At 34.8% G+C, this 12,230-nt stretch overlaps 1 protein-coding gene across 1 annotated transcript in view; it reads left to right on the top strand.

Moving 5' to 3' along the window:
- The window catches only part of XRCC4 (X-ray repair cross complementing 4), a 110,520-nt gene that overhangs the window by 49,387 nt on the left and 48,903 nt on the right, over nucleotides 1–12,230 (top strand). The window contains exon 7 of the mRNA XM_060761733.2: nucleotides 9,377–9,518. Within this exon, the coding sequence (XP_060617716.2) occupies nucleotides 9,377–9,518 (142 nt within the window). The remainder of the gene's footprint in view (nucleotides 1–9,376; nucleotides 9,519–12,230) is intronic.

Here is a 12,230-nt window from a genome sequence, read left to right as displayed (position 1 = left end):
CTCTTAAAAACCTCCCACAAAATGTTTCAAACTCATTTTCTATATGATAGTTCTAACTGTAAATCAAAATTTTAGATACTTTGAATTTCAGCCTTTTGAAATGAATCATAATAGTTGATAGTTTAACATATCTGAATATTTAATTTAATAACTGTTTCTCAAAATTGCTTTGATAACAGGAGCATATAGCCATCATTTCATTCCAGGTTCAAGTGACGTTAAATCCATTTCTTCCCCTTCAAACAATTCCTTCCCTAATTTCACTATATTCACAAATCATTATTTGATAAAAATCATGCATACTACTTGGACTGTCTCAGAATTTAAAGATTGTTTTATATCTCTATTAAACCTCTGCCTCCATGTAAAGGATAGAATATTTGTCATGATTTTGAAGGTTGACTTTTAATAATAAGCAAGCTTCCTTATGGTTTTTGAAATTGTATGCTTACCAAAATCTAAGGCACTGAGGTAAATATATTTATGCTTTGGAGGGGAACACAGAAACATATTTGATTGATATACTTCCTAAGTGATGAATTAGATGAGAATTTAATACTTTACCAATGTACAGTAATAATTGCTATTTTTTTAAAAATCAACAACATCTGTCTCTGCATAGACTTCCAATAAGATTCAGTCCAAAAAGCCTGGAAGCTCTCTTTCATCTTCATGATGAAAAGCTCTCCACAGGACATTTTTCCTTGCTTCATCATCACATGCTAGATATACTTTCAGAAGGGTGTTAAAGATTTGTAAAACTGCACAAGAGGTTTATATGTCTAGGCAGAGTAGCAGGAATATGAATAGTATTTTTATCCTGGTTGGTTATTAAGTTAAATTATGACCGGGCTTCAAAGTATTCAGAATAATACTATTCTTAGATTAAATTAAAAATGAATTTCAGGTTTCCATATTGCTATATCTTAGAAGCTGCAAATTTGTTCCTTGTGGCAAACACAGAATAGTCTGTTCGCTATCTGTCTGCACATGATGGACAGAATTGTAGAAGAGCAAAGCTGTTAATTCCAAAACCTTTCTGCAAACGGATATTGCTATATAAGAGACATTTGAAAGACAGCTCACTCTTGTGGAACGTTACCCTTATCGAATTATTTTTTTCTAAATTGAACCTGTCAACATAGGGTACTATTAGTAGCAGCCTTTGGGGCTTATTGTATAAATTGGGTTTTGTGGGGGTGGGCTGGCATAGCAAAATGACAAGCACAATGAGATTTGTATTCAGCTTTGTAGTGCAAAATACAGAAAAAAGTATGCAGTAGTTAAAGTGAAGGGCCTTTTAATTTTAAAATTAGAAAAATTCCATCAGCTAGTGTAGTATTTGGCCGTTATGATTTCATTCTAGAATTTTATTCCTTTAATTAAAAACAGTAAGTAGAATACCTTTGCTATTGTCTATGTATTAAAATATATTTTTCCAATTCTGCAAAATCTAGTTGCATTGAAGCCAGTGAGAATTATTTCTATAAACTGAAACATATCCAGCTGCATGAGAAAATAGTAATTCTGTGTTATCAGGCTATAGATCATGTCAGGATGACCAGTATATCTGCTGGCAAAAGTTTTTTTTTCCACTCAGAGCAGCATTAAAATCCAGAGAAGAATCATCCATGCCTGCAGCAGTTGATCTACTAGCTGCTCTTGCTTTGTTTGTGTGCAGTGTTCTCTATTGAAACAGAAGTGCTGATAGAATTGATTCCATATCTGTTGTGTAGCCTACTGTTGGGGAGTTGGGGAGCCAGATCAGATTTGGCAAGTCAAGTGGGAAGTTGTGTTGAAAAAAAGAAGGTCCATTTTGAGTCCAGTGCTACATATTATTACTATTGTATTTAGAAAGAAGACTTTAGTAAAGAACCAATAGTTGACATGTATAAACATTGAATTATGGTTCATTTCAGCATATAGGAAGTATGGATACTGGGAGTACTCATCACACACTTCAGTTTAGGGTGCTCATTGGTACAGACATGTATTCTTGGTGTGACTTTCCATAACTTTTTTTTTACGTCAGTATTATTCTCAACACTATCCTCTACATCTTTCTGGAAGATAATACAGTCAATTATGATCTCCCTGACACCAATCTATATACATTACCCTCTAGTTCAAACTTTGGCATCATGACTTCCATCTCTCACCCCAAGAAAAAATGTTTCCATTTGCTATCCCCCTACATTAAACACAATTGCTTCTACTGCTGTATCTTTGATAACTGAAACTGTTTATTCTTCTCTGGTTCTGAGCCTTCTTCTGGTTTAAACATATCCACTGGTTTCTCCTATTGTAATTATTGTGCTTAGCCTTCCTATGCCCTCGATTCTATCCTCAGTACTTCCAACTCCTCAAATGCTCATGAGCAGTTTCAAAAGACTTTTCTGATAAAGAATACAAGTTGGATTCTTCTCCATATTCTTGTTTATTACTACTTTCATCCCCAAACCTAGCTGTAGATGACTCCAGTAGGTAAGCACATTATTTTTTGGTCTACCACTGTTTCTTGAGCTCTGAGAGATGTGATTTCTGCTTTGTTTGCATAATATGCCGCCAGGAGATTGCCACTTTGATGCAAACACACCTTTTACTGGTACCTCATGACATCAAAGTGAAATGTGGATCTATATAATATCTTGGATAGATGGGTGTCAGTCATTTTTCATCTCTCCACAAAATTTAAGATGGTTACCTTCCAGTTTATTCTACTTTTCCTTCATCAAGGAGATCAATTTGTTTCAACAGGTCGCAATAGACTGACAAATTTTAATTGTTTTCAAAATATGTGCTTAGCTTTTGATTTGTTTGTTTCTTTGTTTTTTCTCATTTTACTGCTCAGAATCATTTTGAGTGCCATTCATTTTTGGAAGAAATATAAAAGCAAATAGTAAATGAATCTGTTATTAATGTTAATTTATCAAAACACCCTAGTTTCTTACATCAAAGTTTTTTCACTTTTACTATTAATAAGGTATAGTATTTTATAGTATCGTATTCCAAAAGTACAGAATCAAACTAAAAATAGACTCTGGAATTTCTATTGAATATTTCTCCAGCAATCCTGTTATAAAAATGGACCAAATAAATGAAGAAGAATTGTATGTCAGTATTAACACAAAATATTTTTATTCAGCTGATATCATATTGAGGACTGTTTGTCAGTTTCTTTGGTTATAACAAAAAAAATGCATATATCACCTTTCTTTTATTCGACTGAGCTGCCAACTCTTATCTGGTTGTCATGATATTACCAGCTCATATTCTTGCCTTTTGGAGGAGTTGCATCAGTTTTGAGAAAATTAAGATTATTACCTTAGAGGCCGAGCTTTAGAATCATAGAATCATAGAATCAAAGAGTTGGAAGAGACCTCATGGGCCATCCAGTCCAACCCCCTGCCAAGAAGCAGGAATATTGCATTCAAATCACCCCTGACAGATGGCCATCCAGCCTCTGTTTAAAAGCTTCCAAAGAAGGAGCCTCCACCACACTCCGGGGCAGAGAGTTCCACTGCTGAACGGCTCTCACAGTCAGGAAGTTCTTCCTAATGTTCAGATGGAATCTCCTTTAGCACAGCAAGTTAACCACCATCTGCAGGTGGACAGTTCAAAGCCCGGGTCGAGGTGAGCTCCTGGCCTTTTAACCAACTTCTGCCTACCTAGCAGTTCAAAAACAGCAATGTGAATAAATAAATAGGCGCCGTTTTAAGCAGGGAGGTATTTAAGGTACCCATAAGGAAATGCAAGAATGTTGGCAATTCGATAAAGGATGAAGTTTATGCACAAAAGCTCTTCGGTAGGGAAGATGGAGTGACATCACCCCTCCATGGCCGGAACTGAGCACAGCCTCCACGATGCCGAAGATGGGGAAAAGCCTATATACCTCTGTCTACGTACAGTTGTCTGCCTTGTCATTGTATAACAGCATTGAATGTTTGCCGTATATGTGTTCTGTGATCCACTCTGAGTCCCCTTCAGGGTGAGAAGGGTGGAACATAAATACTGTAAATAAATAAATAAATAGTATTTTATGTAGGCACAAATGGGAAGTGCACATCTACTTGGGTAATACCTTAGAGGATAGATCATTTCTTTTTGGAGAAAACTGGAGTTAAAGAAGAACAGATACATCTTAAAGAATTCATGTTGTAGCAGTAGGAGCGAGCTTTATTGCTGCATAATTATCCATGAGTTGCTACTGCACACTCTCTCACGAGTAAGGAAAGAAAAGAAAGCTTATGTTGAATGAAATTAGCAAGAACATAACAGCCCTTTCAGGGAAAGAAAGAAAGACTTTTTAGCACTTTACATAGGAAATTGCTTTCACATTAATTCTTAAAGCTATAAATAATGTTGAAGCAATGCCAGTCCTGTGACATTTGGTTTTAAGTAGATTTGAAACAGACACAATGTGCGCCTAACTGAATTTGGAAGCATCTTTGTAAATCATTTTACTTTCTCCTGTGTTCAGAAAAAAATTAGTAATGTTTACAGGACTCTTAGATGTTTATAGCTCATACCTAACTATACTTTATTTGGCAAACCGTAGCAGCTTTGGGAATCAAGAAGGATCCTCAGATCTCTGATCTGCAATGAGTAATTTATCCTCCTTTTGTCATTTTTTTCTCACAACATTTCATTGTTGCTGTTCAGTCCAAATTACTGATAAAAAGCTCTTCATTTGTTACTTGATTAGTACCTGGTACTTATTTACAGTCAGTTGCTCTGATTGGATTTTCAACTTTCAGAAATTCATGGCTCATTAGGTTCATCATTTTGAAATCTAAATTTGCTATATATAAATACTTCTACTTAACAAGGCAAGTCTCTCATTGCTTTAATTACTTTCATTTGTTGGGCAACTTCATTGCAAATAATCTGTTGTAGGGGGGAATACAGTCCCAAAAGTTAGTTATTATAGTGTTGTAGATGATTATTCTGTTTCTTCTGCAATCTGTGGTATCACTCAAGTAATGTCATGTAGGTCCAAACTAGATACTCTATTTTAAATATACTATTTAAGATCTAGCACAACCTTTCTCAACATGTTTAACTGGAGCAAAACATGAAATAATGTTTAGGTCTCTGGGAACCCCTGTATAAAAATGTTGTATATACAGCTTGCAGTACAATGATGTGAAAATGCTGCCATTATTATTATTATTATTATTATTATTATTATTATTAGATATACATCTTGTTGATGAATAACTAATAATAATAATAATAACAGCAACAACACATTTTATTTCTTATACGCCTCTCCTAATAACTCAATGCAGAATACAACAAAGTCAAAACATGAATATAAAGCACATACAATAAAATACATAGATCAAAACACATAAATTACTTTTATGTTAAGTTGGCAATTTCTGTTATGTAAAAGTAAAACTCGGTTTTTGTTATAATGGTGTTTGTTTTATTGTCTTTCGATAACCTTGGGGTAGCTGAGTCAACACAGTTCTTTTACAATAAAAAGTCTGGAAAAAACAGGTGTTCTGGTAGTAAAAAGCCAATAGAAGAGTAAACCACTGGGACCCACTTATTTTTATTCAGTGTGAAACTAAAATAATATACTTGAAATGATACTAAAAAGACAACAATGTAAATTTTAAAAAATCAGCTTCTTGAAAAAGAATTCTTAAAGCAATGGTTCTCAACCAGTGGGTCCCCAGATGTTTTGGCCTTCAACTCCCAGAAATCCTAACAGCTGGGATTTCTGGGAGTTGTAGGCCAAAACACCTGGGGACCCACAGGTTGAGAACCACTGCCTTAAAGTATCATGGCATGACCTCCCAAAGTCCGACCTTTGCCCTTATAGTCAGACACCTCTATTGGACTTTTTCCTCAAGCCTGAAAAAGATGTATTGTTTTAAATGCAATTACATAAAACTGTCTCTATTAACCAAGCCAGGAACATGAAAGTAAAAGAAAATGAGCATAAAGGGAATTTTTCTCATTTTGGTAAATGGGTAATCGATTTGTAAATCTTAATTTTCTGAGGAGCTGCTGATATTGTCAGAGAAAAGGAGGAAGACTGAGAGATATGCATGTGCATTTTGTATAACAGATGTAATTTTTATTTGATATTTAAACAAACATTATACTATTATTATAATGTTATGCTATAGAGTAGAGTAACATTTCACCAGAATTCACCAACATCGCCTTCCAAGCCAATTTCCAATTTTAGTTTAGAATTAATATAAAAGTTTTGACAAGTAAGGCAACCCAAGTAAGAAGTAAGTAAGACTGTTAATTATTTCAAGCAACAATGACTTGTGTGACTATGTGAAAAGTGTCAACTTTGTAAATCAGAAAACTTTTGGTTAAGTATTAAATTTTGACCATATTTCAGAAAAGAGTTGTAAATAATGAGCATTATAGTAATGAATAACCTTTCACTCAAGAACTTTCGATTTTTCTCCCTCCCTCTCTGTCATACAAGAAACATTTCTCATAATATATCTAGTTTTGCTTAGCATTTTAAAGAAAATAATTGAGGGGGAGGGATTAACATGTAGGCAAGAAGTTTCAGATAACATAATTTTAATTCCTCAGCTTTCACCAGCTTTGTAATAGAGCTTTTACCTGCAATCCATGGCACAGAGGTTTCAAAGTATATTATAAAGCTTTCATTGTTTTATCGTAAAACCAGACCCTAACTCCCTTCATAATCAAAACATTTTTATAGCTCCCATCATTACATTTTCTTTCTTGATGAAGCTTTAATTTGGGGGTTCATTTTATATCTTAACTATTTCATTTTAACAAGATGACAGCTTATGTCATTGTTATTAATATTATTGGTTAAATACACGTTTTTCTCATAAAGCTTTGGAATAGGTACCTGCTTTAATAAATAAGATTAGTTGATCACTGTTAACATGTACATTGTGTGAAAAGTTAAAATGTAATGTTTGGGTATTAAATGTAAACATTTCTCTTTACCCATGTGCTCTAGAAAATATGTGATCTAGAAAATTTTTCTTGAATCAAAAAATTTCTGTACTGATCTGTCCTTGGTTGAAAGAATTTCAATGAATGAATGAACAGAAAAAGACTTCAGTTTGATTCAGACCTTGCATGTATAGCTCATCATACAAGTGTTGGGAGCAACTCATGCTTGCAAAATTGAACATTTAATTCAACCTCTCTTTGGGCCTAAATACCCTAAATGCACCAAATCCATCTGATATTGGAAGCTAAAGAAGGTCACCTCTAGTTAGTACTTGAATGGGAGGCTACCAATGAAAAAGCTACTGCTTTTTAAATTGTGGGTCCTGATGTCAAATGGGGTCACCATAACTGAAAATGGGGCCATGAAAATTGGTCGACAGTAAAGCAGCCCAACCGGAAAAAAAATCTTGGTATCTTGTGTTTTAAGCCTGTTTTGGGGGTTATTTGGGCTACTGATTCAAAAAATTGCCTTGGGTAGGCTGCATGAGTTCTAGTTTCTTATAAAGTGCTGAATGATTGGAAAATTTGTGTAATAAATCTGTGCTTTTGGTGAAAGTAGATTTTCATCCTTCTTTTCATTTTTAATATGTATCCTTCATGCTTGAAATATATTAATTTAAACACGACATTAAAATATCCTGATTTTTTATGGGTGAGCAGAGTGAATAGTGGTATATGGCATATGTTCTATATCTCGAAAACTAGAGCTGATCGGGGAAAACGGGTACCATTTTTGCAATCAGCAGGTCAAATGTACTTAGAAACAGATCTAACATTTGAGGCACCAAAATGTGTGTTGGCCAGTGTAATACATTTCTGAATGCTACCTAGTTGCTGTTTTAGACTTTTACACAAATCTTTGAGAAGTAACGTGCAGTGTTTACAGTAAATGCTGCAGCAAATAGAAAGGGGAAATTGCCCTGTTTAGCAAGTCTCATAAATGCTGATTTATTATTAGTTAGTATTTGATTTTTATATCTATACCTGGGGTCGCATAAGAATTTATCGGGTGGAAAGGGGTTGCAAGTGGAAAAAGTTTAAGAAGCTCTGCTCTAGGATATATTTCAAAGGAATGAAGTGATGGAACCAGCTCTGAGTATTCCATGCCTAAGACACACAAAAGTTTTCAGTCAAACCAGAATCCTGCTCTTTCACAGAGTGTTCTGTTTTGCATGTATACTTCATTATCTGAACTCTTGAGTAGAATTTTTTTTCTTTTGATCTAACTCAATTTCAAAATAATATAATTGTTCTTACTATTATCCTTCATCTTAGTCACTAAGATGCTACAAGAACTCTTTACATACCATTACTATGACTTCAAGGTACATCCATATCCATAGTGGGAAGTATGTTTTTGTGTGGTTGGCTGAATTTTGGCCAGTTGATTTCAAACTAAACAATAAATGTTGTGCAATGCTGAAAAAAAATATGGAAACGTAATAGCTTTGCTAATAATAGGAATGCCTATTCGATTTATAAGAATCCTTAATCTATGTTATAATAGGGTTAACTTGTTACATGTAGAGTTCCCAAATCAACGATTTCCAGTAGGTTGTTAATTGACAAATTGAAATAAGTGGAAATGCACAGGACTTCATTTTGATAGAGCATAACCAGCAACATTTCACGTATGAATCTTGTGTTTATGTATTTAGTATGAGTCCCTTTAAAATGTAGATGCTCTATTTTCGGATGCCATTGAAATATTGTATTAATTTTTGTGCATTAATATAAATATGGAGCCAATGGAATGTTCCAGTCCATGAAATACTAATAGGGAAAAAGGCTAACCTGCTCAACGATTTGCACCAAGGGAGGAATAAAAATGACATTATCCACAATGCAGCTGCTTTGCAAAACAAGTTAGGCAAATCTGGAAAATGAATTTCCTGTCTTCTCTTGCAAACTTTGATCTCTTCGAGTTGTAGCTTGTGCTCTCTGAAATTGTTTTTAAAAAATGTAGATCCAACAAAGAATTTAACAAAGCAGATCGAGTTCTTTACCAGAATAAATCTTATTATGTTTTCATACTTTAGAATTCTAGATCCTAAAAACCTTCCATTGTTTCTAAGGCAGTACACAACCAGATTTGTTTGGATTTTATATGCAGCCTTTAGGAGAAATGGCAAAGTTTGGACATTTGGTAATAGATGAAGAAAGGAGAAATTATGTGCTTTATATATGTGAAGAATTTTGAGAAGGAGATAAACCCCATATAGTAGGAAACAAAGTTGCAAGGATACCTTCTTAGTACTTAATGTGGTTCCATTGTCTTGTACCTGTCGCTGTTTATATTCCCTGATAAAACTATTTGCAATATAACTTTCAGGTACTTTTATGGCATTACCACAAGTATGTTTTGTTTTTCACTATTGTTTTTCTTTCTCTTTCACTGTTGCAGTTAAACCCAGAAGAGACTCGTTACTTAGTCCAGATATTACTGATATTGCTCCAAATAGAAAGAGAAGACAACGTGTAAGAAATACTGCAAGTACAGAACCAAAAGTGGCATTGTATGAGGCCCAGAATTCACCCAAGGAAAAGTAAGGATTGGCATAAATTGGCAAATATACAATATAGTTGTAATATAATTGTTTAAACAAGTTTCTTAGGTTAAATTGAAAATCTAAAACATTTTTACTAATACTTTGTTTTTTCAGATTATTGCTGTTTATACTTGATATTTTGTAGCTACCAATACTTATCGACCTAACTAAAACACAGAATTGAAGACAAAACATTTTTTGCAAATAGGATTCAGTTTAGAATATCTGTGCCTGGTGAATACGTTGAACAATAATATTAGGTATACACTACATTACTAATGTAAAAGTGCCCGGGCTAAGTAGAAACTAATCACATTGCAATGGGTCTGATGTGATTATTTTACCATCTTTATGATACAAGCAGTCAGGGACTTGGGTTGAAATCTAGTTTATAGTTAAGCAAAGTAGTTATAACTGATGTGACTATGATTTAAGCAGCCTGCATAAACCTGCCGCCTTTGGATTATGTCTTCGAAGGTAGTCATTTAAAAATTCTTATTGCCTTTTAAAATCACTTCCAAATTTATTTATTATTTCTTTCTTTCATGAATATTTTGCAACATGGAACTCTTCTGAAGGTAGCTGGTACACATATAAAAAACCAGTCTTTCAGAATATATTTAAAATATGCTCAAAATGATGAACAACTTTAATTTGCAACTCTGAACAAATAATAGAGTGCACGTGAAGATACGGGAACAAATAAATTACACAAAGACATGTCTTAGATTAGACAGGATGTACTGTTGCATATCATGTTAGACTGCTATCTTTTAATGAAGACCACTATACCGTTGTGTTTCAGAAGGTCCTTTATGAGAATAGAGCTCTTTGCACCTGTATATAAACAGCCATTTTTTTTGTCTTCTATTTATGATACTTCAGATTTGAGTAGTGATTCTTTCAGTATTGAACTCAAAATTGTATAGCAATAGGATGGTTGCATTTTCTTGAGTTTCGCGCAGAAGTTGTAAAAAAATATAAAGTGATATCTGGTCAGAGGTACATAAAAGAATAGTCAGACACTGAAGTCCGGGAAATGGGATAAAAGTGTCTTGAGAGAATGCTTTGGGAGCAGTGAAGCTTTTTGAAATGGTAGAACTGGCATTTGTTATTTTATATAATTTTCTCAATAAAAACAGGAGGAGCTTTAGAAAGGGAAATAGATAAACTTTGTATTCTACTGAAAAGGGAAGCCCCTTTCAGAGCTACAAAGTGTACATGATTAGTTTATATTAGCTACAGAAAAGAAGCTTCAGTCTGTTTTGCAAGGTCATGACTCATACTGCATCTGGATTTGAAAACCAGTGTGGTCCACTGAATCGTTTGTTAGACTTGGACCTGGGAAATCTCGGTTCAAATCCCAGCTCAGGCATGGGCTCAGTGGGTGGCCCTGGGCAAGCTGCTTTCTGAATGAATTCTTCCATCTGTAAAGCTGTGAACATTATGGCCCAACATTGGTTGTGAGGTTGTGAGAAGGGGTAACTTTAGTGTCAAAGTAGTAATATGAACATGTTGAAAGACCATGATATGGGATTTTACGATAAGATACCTTGGGCTAACAAAGAATAAATTCTAGCCTTTCATGTAATTGTGCATTTATGAACAAGTAAAGAAAGTTGTAGCAAATCACTCTCCAACATATCAGTCCATTGCTTTTCTCTGCTTCTTCTTCTTAAATTAAGCATAATAATTAAACATTATATTGGCTCTAATAGGCATTTGCTATTCATTTGAAGAAAAGATATCTCCTTTGAGAATTCAGCCGTGTGAAAACGGCATACACTGATGTTGCAATGACAGCTTTTCAAGGAAAATCTGGGGATCTAAAACCTTGTATATAGGTAGTAGTGAAGCAGTGATCCGGGTGTCACTGAATTGCAATTTTCAGTAAGCCTAGTCAGAACAACCAATGGTGAGGAGTGCTTGGATGTGCTGTTCAACATAGAATAATAGAATTGGAAGAGACCATACGGGCTATCCAGTCCAATCCCCTGCTATGCAGGAAAAGCACAATCAAAGCACCCTTGACAGATGGGTCATCCAGCCTCTGTTTAAAAGCCTCCATAGAAGGAGCTTCCACCACTCTGCTAGGCAGAGAGTTCCACTGATGGATAGCTCTTACGATGAGGAAGTTCTTGAAGGCTGCTTGAATCCCATCCTTTATGTTAGCAAGAAAAACTAAGAGTTTGCAATCCTGAGGGTTGTGTTTAGCAAAAGAGCACAGTGAAGCAAGCTGTGGGGTTCATTATGTTATCACAAAACCATTTGACATAGATCAGTTTCTTTTCCTTGTCCCATCTTTGTTTTAAGACTCTCCAGCCCCCCCCCCCCCACAACAACCCTATGAAATGGTTCAGGCTGAAAAATAGTAAATGATCAAAGGTGCTGTCTGTAGGGATTTGAAATGCTCCTTTCAGTATTAGTCCACCATTTATTAATATACCACACTGGACTTTAGGGGGCTAAAGATACATGTTCAAAAATGAGGATAAACTAGCAGTCTGGCTTTCTGAATATTTAAAAGCCTAGAGGAACATAACTATTATGAAGGCACTACTACCCTATGAAATGGTTCAGGCTGAAAAATTGTAAATGATCAAAGGTGCTGTCTATAGGTTCCCTTCCTAGTGGATATGTGACTGACCACTGCCATGAAACCTCATAGGAATTCTAAGTGCACTGCTATATGTGCCTCTTCCTTTCAGC

The sequence above is a fragment of the Anolis sagrei genome, chromosome 2 (assembly GCF_037176765.1).
Source record: "Anolis sagrei isolate rAnoSag1 chromosome 2, rAnoSag1.mat, whole genome shotgun sequence".
Classification (NCBI taxonomy): domain Eukaryota; kingdom Metazoa; phylum Chordata; class Lepidosauria; order Squamata; family Dactyloidae; genus Anolis; species Anolis sagrei.
The sequence above is the reverse complement of the archived record's forward strand: the minus strand, read 5'-3'. Positions and strand labels throughout refer to the sequence as shown.